Source organism: Phoenix dactylifera, unplaced genomic scaffold, assembly GCF_009389715.1.
Source record: "Phoenix dactylifera cultivar Barhee BC4 unplaced genomic scaffold, palm_55x_up_171113_PBpolish2nd_filt_p 000462F, whole genome shotgun sequence".
In the NCBI taxonomy this organism is placed as follows: Eukaryota; Viridiplantae; Streptophyta; class Magnoliopsida; order Arecales; family Arecaceae; genus Phoenix; species Phoenix dactylifera.
The window spans coordinates 13,533-31,803 of NW_024067888.1; the positions used below are offsets into that span (position 1 = coordinate 13,533).

Genomic DNA, 18,271 nt, shown 5'->3' on the forward strand with positions numbered 1-18,271 from the left:
CTCAATTTATTTATCAATACATGTTAAAGTGGCACAACACTTTAGAAATATAGTTACTAAATAATAAACAACTTTTTATAAAAGCTCTACTTCCAACAATTCTACTTTCAAAAGCTCTACTGCCAACAGCTCCCCCATATAGGATCTTATTCGTTGGCTCTATCGACTTATAATCGGTGAGGAAATAGTTTCGACACCACACCATCGATGATTAGAATAGTGATGTTTGGACACCGTTGCTATAGATGGTTAATAATAATGGTTTTTGGCACTTTGTATGACCCATGCCATTAGATTATGTGGCCATAGCCTATTGATGTAGGAATTCTAGTATCAAATTTTTTTATTAAAATCTGATAATAATAAATTTTTAAAAAATGTCTATTGGTGATTTATTTTTCGGTTATTATTTTATATTTTAATTAAATAGCTGGCATACTTTGACCCCAATCTGGGATAATGTTGTTTAGTGGACTAGGGTAGCTTACTAATATATTTTTTCTATTTTTCAGATTTAGAAGTATGATCGTATGAGACTAGAGAGTGGATTAGAATTCCTGATTTTTTTTCAATTATTAATATTTTAGTTAAATTAGTTAGATTATTTGATTAAATGTTATTTTAAAATTATCACGAGAATTATTGAATAAATTAATAATTAAATAAATTTTAAAGATTCGTCACTATTCTGATCCGATCTATGTTTTTGTATGCCTATACAGTTTGCGCGGCGCCTGTTGCATTTTGGGTCATTCTCTCTGTTTCCCTTGCTGCAGTCCATCCCTCGTTCTCTCCCTTGCCCAATTAGAACCCCAAACCCTCCCTCTCCGCCTCTTACCACAGGCCATCCCTCACTTCTCTCTCTCTCTCTCTCTCTCTCGTCTAAAGGAAACCCACAAACCCTCCTTCTCCACCCCTCACTGCCGGCCATCACTCATTCTCTCTCTCTCTTTCTCATCTAAAGGAAACCCCCAAAACCTTCCTCTTTGTTATCATTGGAAGCCTTCCCTCTCCGCCGTCGTCGGAAGCCATCCCTCTTAGCCATCGCTGGAAGTTGTACCTGTCAACCGTTGCTGGGAGCTGAACCTCTCCGTCATCACTTGGAGCAGCCTTGTTCGTCCTTACTAGAAGACACCCATCTTCCCTTCTCAATTTGCTGTGGTTTGGTAGCTCAAAGATAATTTTTTTTAGTAATTATTTCTTTTTATTAATTATTTATTTTAAATGGGCATGTTTGATTGGCAATAAATTATTTATTTACTGTGATAAAAACCATAAACTTGTTTATGAAAACTTGTTCATAGTGTGAGTGACATGTTTATCTATATACAAGAGGTTTGTTATATGTTTTAAGAATTATGCATTTTCACTTGCTACTGATCCAAAGACTGAATGTGGAATATATTCTCTAATTAATTTTTTTGATTTGAAACTCTGAAAGATATGTTTGTCTATGTATGAGCATCTTCATATATGTTCATCTTTGTGTAAGTTCTTACGTTAAAAGTTGATTTCCAATATTAAAAATGAGCATAACCCTGGAGTTACAGTGGACATAATAGGTTGTTTTAGATTTGATGATATTGGATAATAAGCTTGTCAGTATGCTTAGGTTCATATTAGTTACATTTTCTGTTCGTCAACATGCTTCTCAAAGTTTTGATGACATTTGTATTTTATTTTTAGGTTCTCATATTGGTGATAAGTTTAGTAAGATATCTTTTAAAATAATATTTTAGTTGAAGAACTTTGCTTGGTAGCATATGAGGATTAGGAGTCCTTCATAGACACTTGATCAACCCAGGTGCCAGTCAAAACTATTGCTGTGATTCTACATGGAAACATGCATTTTGGAACCTGTGCTATGCTACTTCATCTGTTTGTGCCCAGCATTAGTTGCAAGTTTAATGATTCATCTGTTTGTTTATTAGGCTCGGTAATCTTTCAAGCTAGACCTATGGTTTAATGATGCATCTGTTGTATATTGACATAAGAGACAAACCTTTTATCTTACACATGCATAGATATGAATGAACAAGAGGATTGATTTAGGTATAGATTAGCTTCTATTTTTGCATGATCAACGTGGCACGCCATGTGAACTCTCTAGCATGATCTTCTATAATGACACCTAAGACTTACATAAATAGTAGAGGATCCAGCATGCAGGACACGGCGATCATTAGAAATTCACGAATTAGAGATGCTTACCACGAGATGTATTGGCTGCTGCGGATCATTTGATCGGAATGAAATTATCTATTTATTCTAGTAGAGCATATTTCTTTACATTTATTAGCATCTCATGCAACAAGCTAATCAATTTCCATTCTTACATGCAGATGGCTCATGTGAGGTCGGGTAAGAAAGCCCATCAAGTCGAGAGCTCCCGAACTTCCAAGGAGCAAAAGAGGCAGAATACAACTCTCCATTGACTAATAAATTATTGGTGCTACCTTCAGAGATACAGAGAGTTTATAAAGGGTATCTATGAAAGATTGACGGATGCCCATAAGGCGATGATAAGGCAAACATCCTTCCATTACATGCTCATAACATAGGAGAGGGCGGTGATAGACCATCTTCTTCATTGTTGGGAAGAAAGTAGGAGAGGTTTTAGATTGGGAGGCTAAACTTTGGTCTTCTTCCCAGATGACATCACCATCATTCTTAGGCTACCCCTTAATGGGATAGCCATAAATTTCAAGAACGCTTATCCAATGTGTTGAGGACAACATACTTCAAGGAGCCAATAGTCAGGAGGGATGCATTAGAATATAGAATAAAAGTATTGTTAGATGATAATTCTTCCGACTATGGTATAGTTGCTTGTCATGTACTTTTAGGTACAGTTTTCTCTCCTTCCTCCAGTCCTAGCGTTGCACCATGGATCTACTCCTACATTGACTCCGTAGGTAAGATTGGTTGTTTTGCTTGGGCGAGAGCAGTCTATGAGCGCTTAATAGAATTTATCCCTAGGGCTGCTGAAAAAGTTAAAAGGAAGGTTAGAGGTGCCAAGGAGAGCACTGGATATCTAAATAGCTACGTTACTGTCCTGATGGTAAGCACTATATTTTATTATTACTTCATGGATGAATTTGATTAGTCATGAATGAATTTGATAACTCATTTTGCTTACTTTTCTTATTGTTCACTTTTTATTTTCTAGTTTCGCTTCTTGAGTGGACAGGCATAGTCAAACCAAGAAATTATGGATTGCTCCCAAGAATTATGAACTGGGATAGACCACAGCTCATGAAAAGGGCCCATGTTGGACAGTTGATGAAGGGCTTTAAGGAGGGAGATGTATGATAAGTTGTGCCTTTGTCATTGAATGTTTGTTTTCTAATTAGAGGACTAATGTTTTTATTATTTCTTTCAGATTATCAAACCACCACGAGCAACAGAGGATGAGGAGTTGCTTTTCAAAGTGGGACTTTCAAGCTATCCTACCAAGAAGGACGAAGGTACTAGCAAGAGGAGTAGGACAGCAAGGAAAATAAGCATGGCTGAGATGGCACGCAGTAGTACCATGGTATCGGCATGTTACTTTATTTAATTTTTTTATGTTTCACTTCTCTGACTCCTTGCTTTTATTTGTTGTTTGTTTGTGCTCAAGTGAAGTTCCTCCATGCATATAGGCATGTGGCTATGGAGGCTACCTGGAGGAGGGCTATGGAGGAGAATGCTGAGATTATGGAGCTATGGAAGATTGTCACTGAACAGCAGAAATTAATTACTGAGCTGATCAAGGTGTTGAAGGGGGAGAAGGCTGCTGAGAAATTGAGTTTTAAGACGGAGGTTGATATGCCTCTGTATGAGTTTGAGAGTGGTGGTAGCCCGAGAGTAGCTGATGAGCAAGCAGAAATTCAGCCTTCTAAGAGGCGGGTGACAGAGAGGGTACTTAAGGTCTCCTTAGTCTTACAAAGTCCTTTCATCCCACTACCATGAAGTCCTCCTGCTCCTGAATGAGGCATAGAAAAAGGAAAACCTATAAAAGGAATGACAGGGAGGTAATGGACTTGCAATTTAATTCAATATGCATTTTCATTCTGATCTAACATACTTATATATTTTGCAGGAGTTTGTTGAAAGCAGACGTGACTTTCCCAACATGGAACTTGTAGAGGATGGGGAACAACAATATATCATTGACTTTCTAGGGCAAAAAATGGATTGGTATGTACAAAAACTATTAAATTTTTAATTATTTGCTAATTTACTATAATTTTTTATTTAAAATTTCAGCTTAGGTCATTGGTTTGAAGGGATGGCATCAGCATCATCAATAGGCCATAGGTGCATGACATCTTGGCGGGTAACATGATCAATGATGATGTAAGTTTGTTTATATCTTTGAAAATCAAATCAACCTCTCTTTCATTGAAGTCATTAGTAAATACATGAACTTGTCAATTGGGAAGTGATGCCATTCTTCAAGTCATTAACAAATGTATGCTTGATAGGTGCCCTCATAAACATACATGTATGCATAGGTCACAGATGTGTTTTGGTCCCTGCTGTAGCAATGCACTTTGGCCGATCCATTTATGCCTTTGTAATCATTCTACTTTTTGAGATCTTTCTTCATGGTAATTGTTTTATCTAGTACTTGCATTATTATGCTTCAGTGTACTTGATTATCTGACAACATATAGCTCAAATTTATTTTTATTTAAAAATTTGCGGACGAGTAAGTGGAAGGCTACTGAGAAGGATATCAAAAATTTTATGCCATGTTACTTGTTGGATTTCAAGTTGATGTTAGTGCCCTTATGCACGACGGTATATTGGCACTTATTTGTGGAGTGATTGATTATACCCCTATTTGATTTTGATGAGCTCAAAGCATTTGAGTATATATAATATTGTACTAATGAATTCAATCTAGTGTTTCAGGCAAATATATGTGAATTTATCTTTAAACGCATCGAGCTTTGGTTCAAAGAATTTTGGCTAAGTCTTAAACTTAATTAAGCCAAAGTCTGAAGCTCGAGTCGACTCCAGAAGATTGCGAGTCGACTCTAAGTGTTTCAGAGGTTCTGGCACAAACTCGAGTCGACTCCGGTACACTACGAGTTGACTCAGACTGAGAACAGACAGAAGGACAGAAAGATGAATTTCAGACCCTGTCACCGAGTCAACTCCGAAGATTTCGAGTCGACTCCAATGCTTGCTGAGTCGACTCCCGAAGGTTCCGAGTCGACTCCAAGGAGTAACAGACAGAAAGACAGAAAAGTATTTTCTAGACCCCGTTACCGAGTCGACTCTAGAAGGATGCGAGTCGACTCCAACGTTTGGTGAGTCGACTCCTAAACATGCCAGAGTCGACTCTCAGAGGAAAGCAGACTGAAAGGCAGAAAACCAAATATAGTGACTCTGTGAACGAGTCGACTCCGAGAATACAAGAGTCGACCCCAAGTCAGCCGAGTCGACCCCAACAAAGGCGAGTCGACTCCGAGGCAGTTCAACTCGAAAGACAGAGGATCAGTTTTTCGGTTTCTGAGAACCGAGTCGACTCCAAGATGATCCGAGTCGACTCGAGAGAGAAATGCAGAAAAATAGATCTCTGAAATTCTAAGAATGAGCCGTCTCCAAAATGCCGAGTCATCTCCAGATCTTGGCGAGTCGACTCCAGGGTTGGCCCGAGTCGACTCCAGATCGGAACAGCACTTTAATTCAAATCCTGAACAGTGGGCGAGTCGTCTCCAGTAAAGCATGAGTCGACTCCAGCAACAGCCGAGTCGACTCCAGATCGAGCGAGTCGACTCCGACCCCAACGGATACATTGTCAGGAGATGCAGACTGTGCAGAACGGCCATAAATCAGTGTCTAACGGCTATTTTTCAAAAGGGACTGTTTAAATAGCCAGCGTGAACAGTAGTAGACATCAAGAGAGCTATTCCATTTAAGTAAAAAGGCATTTCCACCTACCAAGAGTTCTCAAGAGTAAATACAAGCAAAAGAAGGAAGAGGTGCATTCAACTCCATCCGATAAACACTTCCTTTGCTTTCAAGGCTCTTCTACTGTCCTCAAATCTCCAGTACTTTCCAGAGGAGACCCAGAAATCGAGAAGTCCCAAATTCCCATTCCAATATATGTTTGAGGGATTCTAACCTTTACTTTGCATTTATTGTTTATCACATCTGCTTGTTAAAAAGCTTTCCTTGTATCTTTTCCCAAACTGTTTTGTTACTTGATTCAATCAGGGGATTGAATCAAGGGTTGTAAGGTTTGTTGGTGAGCCGAAGTTAAAACCAACGGTGTAAGGGTTCGATTGTGATCTCGGAAAAATAATCGGGTGGTTCTAGTCGGTGAGCCTGTGAAAACCGACCGAGTTCGTTGTGATCTCGCGAAAACAACAAGTTGGGTTGTGAACTTGTAAAACAACCGGCTGTAATACAAGGGATTATAGTGAACTCCCAAGTGAAGCTTGGGGAGTGGACGTAGGAGCAAGGGTTAGCTCCGAACTACTATAAACTGGTTTGTGTTTGTATTGGTTGCTGACCTCTCTCTCTCTCTTCATTCAGCCGAAGTTAAAACCAACGGTGTAAGGGTTCGATTGTGATCTCGGAAAAACAATCGGGTGGTTCTAGTCGGTGAGCCTGTGAAAACCGACCGAGTTCGTTGTGATCTCGCGAAAACAACAAGTTGGGTTGTGAACTTGTAAAACAACCGGCTGTAATACAAGGGATTATAGTGAACTCCCAAGTGAAGCTTGGGGAGTGGACGTAGGAGCAAGGGTTAGCTCCGAACTACTATAAACTGGTTTGTGTTTGTATTGGTTGCTGACCTCTCTCTCTCTCTTCATTCACTTCATCTAGTAACTTAACTAATTTGCTTGCAATAGAATTAGTTAATTACTAATCATAGTTTTTAATTGGTCGAGAATTAATCCAAACCCAATTCACCCCCCCTCTTGGGTTGTCTTCTTGGGCAACAAGTGGTATCAGAGCCGGAGCTCTTATATTAAAAGAGTAAAAGATCAAAATGACAATCCCTTTTGGATCTTCTTTTAGTGAGGGGCAATCCACCAATAGGCCTCCATTCTTCAATGGAACCAACTACACCTATTGGAAGGCTAGGATGAGGATATTTATCCAAGCTCAAGACTATGATGTTTGGAGCATCATAGTTAATGGACCATATATTCCTTCTATCTATGTAGATAACATTACTATACCCAAGCTTGAAAAAGATTGGGATGATAGTGATTGAAGGAATGCACAACTAAATGCCAAAGCAATGAATGTACTATTTTGTGCCTTAGACCATAATGAATTCAATAGAATCTCTACTTGCAATTCTGCAAAAGAGATATGGGTTAGATTTGAAGTGACCTACGAGGGCACGAATCAAGTCAAGGAATCTAAAATAAACATTCTAGTTCATAAGTATGAACTGTTTAAAATGGAATCTAATGAAACCATCACTTGCATGTTTACTAAATTTACTGATATTGTCAACGGCTTAAAAAGTCTTGGCAAAAGTTATACTAACAGTGACCTTGTCAAAAAAATTCTTTGATCTTTACCAAGGTCATGGGAAGCCAAGGTAACGGCGATCTAAGAAGCTAAAGACTTGAACAAGCTGCCACTCGAGGAGCTCCTTGGATCTTTGATGACACATGAGCTCACGATGAAGCAACACAGTGAAGAAGAGTCCTCCCACAAGAAAAAGGTAATTGCCCTTAAGTCTACTTCTTCTAACAAGGATCCCTCTTGCAGTAGCAGCAGTGAAGAAGAAGACAATGAGGGAGATGAAGATGAGGCTCTTCTCGTGCGAAAGTTCAGAAGAATCATCAACCGAAAAAAGTCCTTTCATCAGAAGAGAGGTTCCTCAAGTTCCTACAACAAGGACAAATGTAAGGAAAGGGAAAGTAAGGGAATCGGTTGCTATGAATACAAGAAGCCGGGACATTTCAGAATCGACTGTCTCTTGCTGAAAAAGGGCAGCAAATACAAGAAGAAGAAAGCTCTTGTCTCCACTTTGACAGACTCCGATCAATCATCATCATCATCGGATGAGGAACAAGAGGAAAAAGCAAATTTTTGTTTTATGGCAAACGAAAATGAGGTAATATCTGAAACACATTTAGATTTTACCTTTGATGAATTGTATGATGCTTTTAATGAACTAATGGATGAATATAAGAGAATAAACCTAAAAAATAAAGAATTGAAACTAACTAATCAATCTTACACTCATAAGTATGATAAATTAATTAAGGACAAGGACTCTATCATCAAAGAAAACGTAGAACTTAAAACAAGCAACCAATTGCTAACTCAAAAAACTAATACTTTAATTAAAGATAACGAAAGACTAACTAAGGAAGTTTCAAAACTTAAAAACAGTAACCAAACTCTAAAAGATAACTTTACAAAAGATCTAAATTTACTAAAAACAGAAAAACTGAACTTAACAAAAGAACTTGAGAAATATAGACCTATAGTTGAAAAGTTTACCTTTAGTTATGAAAAACTAGAAATGATTTTTAATAGTTAAAGAGCTGTATTTAATAAAGTCGGTTTAGGGTATAAGCCTAACAACAAACAAAAATTTTTTAAAAACTTTTTTGTAAAGGCCGGGGAAAGTAAAACCAAAAATGTAACTTGTTTTTGTTGTGGTAAAGTAGGACATATAGCAAATGTATGTAACCACAAAAAAACTGAAGTTAAAAGAATGGTTAAAAAGATTTGGGTTCCAAAAGGAACCAACATTACTAACCTTGAAGGACCCAAGAAAACTTGGGTACCTAAAACTCTATGATTTTCTTGTGTAGGAGTGTCTTGCAGCCAAGGTTAACAAACACTGTTGGTACTTGGATAGTGGCTGCTCAAGACACATGACGGGTGACAAGGAGCAATTCTTCACCTTAGAGCCTAAAGAGATAGGTGCGGTGACTTTTGGAGACAACAACCAAGGTCACATCATTGGTATAGGTAAAATACAAATCACTCCTTCAATTTTCATTGATAATGTACGGTTTGTAGATGGTCTTAAGCATAACTTACATAGCGTTAGTCAATTATGTGATAGAGGTTTTGATGTTCTGTTTAAGCCATCTCTATGCATCATAACCAACTCAATTGACAATAGCTTAGTATTCAAAGGAATAAGGCGTGGCAATGTTTATATAGTAGATCTTGAAGATCTCGCCAATAATAGCCGTTGCCTAGTAGCTAGTGATTCTAAAGTCAATGATGCAAGTTGGTTATGGCACCGTAAATTAGATCATGCAAGTATGGATACAATATCAAAATTAGTTAAAAGAGATTTTGTGATTGGTTTGCAAAAGCTAAAATTTGAGAAAAATAAAATTTGTGAAGCATGTCAATATGGCAAACAATGTAGAAGTTCCTTTAAATCCATAAATTGTGTCTCTACTACTAGACCCCTTGAACTACTTCACATGGATCTTTTTGGACCAACTAGAACCACAAGCCTTGGTGGAAACAAGTATGGCCTCGTCATTGTAGATGATTTTTCTAGATACACATGGGTCATGTTTTTAGCTCATAAAGATGAAGCATTTTCAATATTTAAGAAATTTCATAAGGAAGTAACTAACTCAAGAAATGCTTCAATTATAGCTATTAGGAGTGATCATGGAACGGAATTTGAAAATCATCTATTTGATGAATTCTGTAGTAAAAAGGGAATAACTCATAATTTCTCTGCACCTAGGACACCACAACAAAATGGAGTTGTGGAAAGAAAGAATAGAACCCTAGAGAAAATGGCTAGAACCATGTTGTGTGAAAGTAACCTCCCAAAGTATTTTTGGGGAGAAGTCATTAACACATCATGTCATATACTAAATAGAGTTCTATTAAGACCAATTATAAAGAAAACACCTTACGAACTTTGGAGAGATAGAAAGCCCAAAGTAAACTACTTTCATGTGTTTGGATGTAGGTGTTTCATTCATAATAATGGCAAAGATAACTTAGGTAAATTTGATTCCAAATCTGATGAAGGTATCTTTTTGGGATATTCTACATAAAGTAAGGCTTATAGAGTCTTCAACAAAAGATCCTTGTAATTGAAGAATCCATCCATATTGTTTTTGATGATTCTAATGATGCTTCCTCCAACAAGAGAGTAGTATTTGATGATGATGCAGGAATAATTGAAGAAAAGATGGATCACATGACTCTACAAGAGGATGAACCCAAGCAAGTTGAAGAAACTACAACAAGCCAAGATGTAATTGCCGAACATGGGCTTACAAAGGCTTGGAGGTATGCTCACGGTCATCCTAAAGAATTAATCTTAGATGATCCATCTCAACCTGTTAGAACAAGAGCCTCTCTTAGGAACTTAAATAATCATCTAGTATTTGTTTCACATTTAGAACCTAAAAACATAGAAGAAGCTGAAAGTGATGTAAATTGGATAAATGCTATGCAAGAGGAACTTAACCAATTTACAAGAAATAAAGTATGGAACTTAGTTGAAAGACCCACTGAATACTCAATAATAGGAACTAAATGGATATACAAAAATAAACTTGATGAAAATGGAGTTGTGATTAGGAACAAGGCTAGACTAGTAGCAAAGGGCTATAATCAAGAAGAAGGTATAGATTTTGATGAGACTTTTGCTCCTGTAGCTGGACTTGAGGCAATTAGATTGTTACTAGCATTTGCATGTAATAAAGATTTCAAATTATTCCAAATGGATGTAAAAAGTGCCTTCTTGAATGGGTATATTAATGAGGAGGTTTATGTAGAACAACTTTCTGGTTTTGAGAATCATCAATACCCCAATCATGTTTATAAACTAAATAAAGCACTTTATGGCCTAAAACAAGCTCCTAGAGCATGGTATGAAAGACTTAGCAAATCTCTATTAGACCATGAATTTTCTAGAGGAAATGTTGATACAACTCTATTTTTGAAAAAGAAAAACAAAAATATGTTAGTTGTACAGATTTATGTAGATGATATTATTTTCGGTGCTACTAACAATCACCTTTGCGAAGAGTTTGCTGAATTAATGCAGAGTGAATTTGAGATGAGCATGATGGGAGAATTGAACTACTTCTTCGAACTTCAAATCAAATAATCCAAGGAAGGTATTTTCATCAATCAAGCTAAATACATCAAGAAAACGCTAAAGAAGTTTGATATAGATGGAAACAAGTCAATTGGCACTCCCATGAGCTCATCATGCAAACTAGATAAAGATGAATCAGGTAAATCAGTAGATCAAAAGCTGTATAGAGGTATGATAGGATCTTTACTATATCTTACAGCAAGTAGATCTGATATCATGTTTAGTGTATGCATGTGTGCTAGATATCAATCTAATCCTAAGGAATCACACCTAATTGCAGTTAAGAGAATTTTTAAATATCTCATAGGAACAAAAAACATAGGTCTATGGTACTCTAAAGAATCAAGCATAAACTTAATAGGGTACACTGATTCAGACTTCGCTGGTTGTAAACTTGATAGAAAAAGCACCAGCGGGTCTTGTCAATTTTTAGGAGAAAACCTAATTCCATGGTTTAGCAAGAAACAAAACTCGGTTGCACTATCTACGGCTGAAGCCGAATATGTTGCTGCCGGGAGTTGTGCTCAAATTTTATGGATCAAGCAACAACTTGAAGATTATAACATTAAACAAAATAAGATTTCCATAAATTGTGATAATACAAGTGCCATAAATCTAACTAAAAATCCAATTCAACACTCAAGAACTAAACATATTGAGATAAGACATCACTTCATAAGAGATCATGTGTTAAATGGTGTGATGTAATGCTTGAATTTGTTTGCACTGATGATCAACTTGATGATATCTTCACAAAATCCTTAAGTGAAGATCGATTTTGTATTCTTAGAAGAGGGTTAGGAGTGATTGATCCATTCTTGTGATACTCCCCTCTAATTCATTGATTTTGATGATTAGCTTATGTTGGACATAGGATTTCTTGTCTATGATCATCAAATCAGTCTTTAAGTCTTAAATATTTCCCTATCTCTCACTAGTGGCACGGAATTAACTAAGTTTTTTTGGTTATGTGCCAGAGTTCGAGTCGACTCGCGCATTTCAGGAGTCGACTCGCGGTCGAGTCGACTCGCGTCTTACTAGAGTCGACTCGAGGTCGGAAATCTGATTTTTAATCCTAATCGAAATGTTTTTTCTTCACTTCTATTTTCGGCCGCCACTGTTCCAAAACCCTAGAGTCGTCTCCGACCTCGTCTTCGACCCATTTTAGGTCCTTTCCCTCGAGTTTTCTTCCATGTTTCTTATCCATTCCTCGGTTTTTAGGTCAAAATGCCTAGGAAAGCCGTTGTCCCGAGCTGGAAGAGACATCTCTCCGCGAGCGGCGCCGAGCGACGGTCCAAGGCACGGAACGAACCCGTGAGGCCACCACCTCCGGTTCCTTCCCGCCTAGGCCGGTTCCCTCGCGTACGTGCGCCGGGAAGGTAGTCTCTACCGGGAGGAAAGTCAACTTTGACTTCCTCTCTCGGGAAGGGTTCACCTTAGGGCTCAGGGCTTAGAGTTCTTCTGTTCATTAGACCTCCCTACCTACCCAGGGTTAGAAAATTTTATGGGACTGTCGCACGAGGTAGCGGTGGTATCCAGGGAACCATAGCGGGTGTCCCTATTTTTATCTCGGAGGACTTCATTGCTTGAATCCTCCATCTCTCCCAAGAGGGAATTTTTTCCACTCATCCCCATGATAGGACAGAGGCCCTTACGGCCATCTTAGGGAGTACACCTCAATCCCCTATAGAGGTGTTTGCAAATCAGCTTTCGGCTGAAATGCGGCTTCTCCTAAGTATCATTTTTAGGACTCTCTTCCCCAAAATTGGTAGGTTTGACTTCTTCTCTGAGAGAGACCTAGCACTGATGTTCCACATTCTCCAAGACACTCCCATCAACTTCCCCAAACTCATCTACAAATATATCTGTGAACCCCTAGATAAACCTAGGTTGAGTCTCCCATATGGCATGCTCTTCACACTTATTTTTAGGGAGTTAGAGGTACCTATCCCTGAAAAAGAACCCACACGCTCCCTTAGGTTCACTGATCACATGGGTGAGGGGACTCTCCATAGAATGGGGTTCCATAAAGTCGAGAATGTTTGGGTTAGGAAAACATCTTCATCCACACCATCCGACCCTACCACTCATCACTCACCTAGTCCTGACCATGACCAGGACCACTACACAGCTCCTCCCATTTTTCCTTCCACTTCTGGTCCTTCATTCCTATCTATTTCAGCTGGACCATCTACAGCTCCACCATCTCAGCAACCTTTAGAAGTCCGGATCAGCACTAAGCAGCTCCGGAAGATGAGACAGGAGATTGTGAGGGAGCTGAGAGATGATTTATTGAGAGAGCTCCGAGGTCCACTGAGTGCTCCCTCCACTGACGTTCCCTCCTTAGCAGCAGTGTCCAAGATGGTAGCAGACCTGAAGGAGGAAATGTACAACATAAGGAGTCTAGTCCAAGGTCAATACTGGATCCTTAGTGATATAAAGGATGACACGAGGAAGATGCGAAATAGCATCAGGGAAGAGCTGGGTAGCCAAAGTCAATGTGCGGAAAGGCTTGCAAATGCCTTAATATCCAAGCTTGACACTATTCAAGAAAGTGTGACCCAACTCACTGCGATACAATCCAGGGCCATCTCAGAGATCATCGAATAACTAGGGAACGTATCTGAGGGGATAAGCTTGGTCGTGAGACATACTAGATTGAGTACGGGAGCCAGATCCTCCACTACTAAAAAATCCTAGTGTATTTTTTTTATTTTATGATGTACAGTCCCCCTTGAGGACTTTTTCTGTTATGTATTCACACTTGTACTCAATTTGACTTTAATACAATGAATAGAAATTTCCCTTCAAAACTGTGCAATTTGAGTTCTTATATTTTTCTGTGTTTTGTGCCTTTTGCTATGATGACAAAAAGGGGGAGAAAATATTGATGATTTTAAATGTAAAGGGAATCACTAAAAAGAAAATATTGATGATTTTAAATGTAAAGGAAATCACTAAAAAGAAAATTCTTAAAGCAAAAAGTAATTTGTTCTTAGTGGATTCAATGCCTCGAGGCTCATTATCTCTCTGTTGGGGCTCCTCAAGGAGTAATCTCCAGAATCTATTCAAGGGATATTCGGAGATTAGTTGAATCATACTCAAGAACAAATTGTCAGATTTTTTTTCTGAAAGTAAGAATTTAAGCTCAATAGTCTCGAAAACTTAAACAAAATTGAATGCACATGTTGAGGGGGAGAATCTGAAATCTTAAGAAAGCAAATTCATTAATCACATATAAGCCAAACAATTGGTTGCATGATTTGAAGGCTTATATAATTCCAAATGAAAGGAGGAGCTTTAATTGAAGGATTTACTGTTTCATACCTTTCAATTTTGGATAAATTAAATGACTAGACATTTAAATTCATTTCAAAACTTTACTATAAATCACCTGTTGGTTGAGCAATTCACTTTACAAATACTCAATGTTTTGTCATCATCAAAAAGGGGGAGATTGTGGAGTGATTGATTATACCCCTATTTGATTTTGATGAGCTCAAAGCATTTGAGTATATTTAATGTTGTACTAATGAATTCAATCTAGTGTTTCAGGCAAATATATGTGAATTTATCTTTAAAAGCATCGAGATTTGGTTCAAAGAATTTTGGCTAAGTATTTAACTCAATTAAGCCAAAGTCTGAAGCTCGAGTCGACTCCAGAAGATTGCGAGTCGACTCTAAGTGTTTCAGAGGTTCTGGCACAAACTCGAGTCGACTCCGGTACACTACGAGGCGACTCAGACTGAGAACAGACAGAAGGACAGAAAGATGAATTTCAGACCCTGTCACCGAGTCAACTCCGAAGATTTCGAGTCGACTCCGATGCTTGCTGAGTCGACTCCCGAACGTTCCGAGTCGACTCCAAGGAGTAAGAGACAGAAAGACAGAGAAGTGTTTTCTAGACTCTGTTACCGAGTCGACTCTAGAAGGATGCGAGTCGACTCCAACGTTTGGTGAGTCGACTCCTAAACATGCCAGAGTCGACTCTCAGAGGAAAGCAGACTGAAAGGCAGAAAACCAAACATAGTGACCCTGTAAACGAGTCGACTCCGAGAATACGAGAGTCGACCCTAAGTCAGCCGAGTCGACCCCAACAAAGTGCGAGTCGACTCCGAAGCAGTTCAACTCGAAAGACAGAGGATCAGTTTTTCGGTCTCTGAGAGCCGAGTCGACTTCAAGATGATCCGAGTTCGACTCGAGAGAGAAATGCAGAAAAATAGATCTCTGGAATCCTAAGAACGAGCCGTCTCCAAAATGCCGAGTCATCTCCAAATCTTGGCGAGTCGACTCCAGGGTTGGCCCGAGTCGACTTCAGGTCGGGACAGTACTTTAATTCAAATCCTGAACAGTGGGCGAGTCGTCTCCAGTAAAGTATGAGTCGACTCCAGCAACAGCCGAGTCGACTCCAGATCGAGCGAGTCGACTCCGACCCCAACGGATACATTGTCAGGAGATGCAGACTGTGCAGAACGGCCACAAATCAGTGTCTAACGGCTATTTTTCAAAAGGGACTATTTAAATAGCCAGAGTGAACAGTAGTAGACATCAAGAGAGCTATTCCATTCAAGTAAAAAGGCATTTCCACCTACCAAGAGTTCTCAAGAGTAAATACAGGCAAAAGAAGGAAGAGGTGCATTCAACTCCATCCGACAAACACTTCCTTTGCTTTCAAGGCTCTCCTACTGTCCTCAAATCTCCAGTACTTTCCAAAGGAGACCCAGAAATCGAGAAGTCCCAACTTCCCATTCCAATATATGTTTGAGGGATTCTAATCTTTACTTTGCATTTATTGTTTATCACATCTGCTTGTTAAGAAGCTTTCCTTGTATCTTTTCCCAAACTGTTTTCTTACTTGATTCAATCAGGAGATTGAATCAAGGGTTGTAAGGTTTGTTGGTGAGCCGAAGTTAAAACCAATGGTGTAAGGGTTCGATTGTGATTCCGGAAAAACAATCGGGTGGTTCTAGTCAGTGAGCCTGTGAAAACCGACCGAGTTCGTTGTGATCTCGCGAAAACAACAAGTTGGGTTGTGAACTTGTAAAACAACCGGCTGTAATCCAAGGGATTATAGTGAACTCCCAAGTGAAGCTTGGGGAGTGGACGTAGGAGCAAGGGTTAGCTCCGAACCACTATAAACTGGTTTGTGTTTGTATTGGCTGCTAACCTCTCTCTCTCTCTTCATTCACTTCATCTAGTAACTTAACTAATTTGCTTGCAATAGAATTAGTTAATTATTAATCATAGTTTTTAATTGGTCGAGAATTAATCCAAACCCGATTCACCCTCCCTCGTGGGCAACATTATTGGCACTTATTAACTGTTGATCTTAGTGAAAGCAGTTTTAGGCACTACAGCTCCATTTCTAGAGGGAAGTATGGACGAGTCGATCCCAAATTTGTAAGCGTCAATTTGGAAAATGAATGATTTGGAAGACTAATATCATGCATTTGTATTCCTTACATATCAATGATTTCTAATTTTATGTTGTAGGTTAACAGGTTTGGCAAGATGGCATGAGAAATCTACATTGGTGATATGGGTGGTTCAGTTTTTGATTGTCCTTGGTACAATGAAAGGTGAGTTATCTATCTCACTATGCTATTCTTCCATTTTTATCACTGTACAATGGTGCTATTTTATTAACTATGCCATTGTGTTGGCTATACTATTATGCTATTGTATCGGCTGTGCTATTATGCCATTGTGTCATTATATTGACTGTGCCATCGTGTCATTTTATTGATTGTGCTATCGTGCCATTGTATTGACTATGCCATTGTGCTATTTTATTGACTGTGCAATTGTGTTTTCGTTTTTAGGTTTGATTGTGTCATTGATGTGAAAAATTTTACAAGTGCATAGTGAGTGGAACAAAGATTACCATTACAGATGCTAATGTTCCATGATTTCATGCTAAATATGCTACCGAGATTATAATGAAGGGTCTAGAAGGGGCATGATTATATGTATCCTATCCATTGTGTTACAATTTTTTTTGTTTTTGATGGATTGTTGTCTTACAATATTGTACTCCAAAGTTGTATTTTGGAAGAGTCCCAATGTATATGTTTTTTTAGGAACATATTTGTATTACACCTCAGTATTAGTTGTAAGAGGTCATCCATTTTATAACTTTTTTTTTTTATCGAGTAGCCCGAGTATGCTTCTTAAAGATAGAAATCATATAGTGCTCAATGAGCATTGTGAATCTACTTATTAGTTCAATTGTTGTGAGGAAACTTATAGCTGGTAATAAGCAAATATCATTATTCTGTATTGAAATCAGTGAATGAATTTGAATGATTAGGTACATAAACAACAAAGCATTATAATGATTACATTAAGTCTTTTGTAGAAACCAATCTTTTTAATCTTCCAGCATCTTTATTAATTAGAATAGTAGAAAAAAATATAAGACAAGTTCTACAATAATAAATTAGATTGTGTTAAGAAAATTGAAAACCTCTGCAAGAATGTAATAAACAAAAATAACAGTTGCATTAGATGGTAGCGTATCAACAAACATCAAAAACGCATGATAAACTGGATATCAATTATTGGATCAAATTTCATGAATGACTTCAAGATACTCGAGGTAATGACTGTTTTGATGTTTGATATGCTTCTCCTTCTGGGCTACATCTATATGACTTTTATTTCATAGTTGCTAATAGGTACTTGAATGAAGGACAACTTAATGCCATGAACAAGGGTTGGGGGTCCAATCATGTTATAGTTGCTTCTTTTTTTTTTCCTTTCCCCAAACGACATCTGTTAATGGTTAGATGGATTTCTGGTGGAAGGTAGATATGCCGGAATTCATGATGATTGGACGGTCCTAGGGGCGATCAGATTTTGTTCCAGATTTGATCGTGGAGCCTAGTTTATCTCTCTTCATATATATATATATAATATATATATATATATATATATATATATATATATCCTTGGCTATATTCAAGTAGATCTCTATCTAGAACTGGTCAGGCTACATTAGACAATAGATGTTCCACATCGAAGATTCGAGCCATTCAGTATGATTTAGTACCTCTATACTGTTTATATATCAAAAATCATATAATTTGAAGATTCTTAACTTATGCCTCAAGTAATCAAAAAATATATATATATATATATATATATATATATATATTCATATTATTTAGATTATCTATTTTTTTTACTACTTGATGCATATACTAG

General features: G+C 38.0%; 1 protein-coding gene across 13 annotated transcripts; it reads left to right on the forward strand.

Annotated features, from left to right (window-relative positions):
* Positions 1-733: 733 nt before the first annotated feature.
* Positions 734-17,280, forward strand: LOC103711619. Of its 13 annotated transcripts, none has more exons than XR_005508343.1 (10): positions 734-1,166; positions 2,343-3,061; positions 3,170-3,306; positions 3,383-3,535; positions 3,620-4,013; positions 4,082-4,179; positions 4,249-4,338; positions 16,399-16,465; positions 16,559-16,644; positions 16,888-17,280. XR_005508343.1 is itself a non-coding variant. In XM_039118986.1 (5 exons), exons 2-4 carry the CDS (start codon positions 3,109-3,111, stop codon positions 3,949-3,951), a joined length of 678 nt encoding a protein of 225 aa, XP_038974914.1. In that variant the 5' UTR covers positions 737-1,166; positions 2,343-3,108; the 3' UTR covers positions 3,952-4,013; positions 4,082-4,183. The 13 variants fall into 13 exon arrangements, 1 of the variants encoding a protein (XP_038974914.1); XR_005508344.1 differs by having other exon boundaries at positions 3,625-4,013; XR_005508342.1 differs by having other exon boundaries at positions 3,642-4,013.
* Positions 17,281-18,271: the final 991 nt, after the last annotated feature.

Coding starts and splice junctions, on each gene's coding strand:
- LOC103711619 (XM_039118986.1), top strand. CDS start 3,109: ATGAATGAATTTGATAACTCATTTTGCTTACTTTTCTTATTGTTCACT. Junction 3,307..3,382: donor AGGGCTTTAAGGAGGGAGAT/GTATGATAAGTT, acceptor TATTTCTTTCAG/ATTATCAAACCACCACGAGC. Junction 3,536..3,624: donor TGGCACGCAGTAGTACCATG/GTATCGGCATGT, acceptor GCTCAAGTGAAG/TTCCTCCATGCATATAGGCA.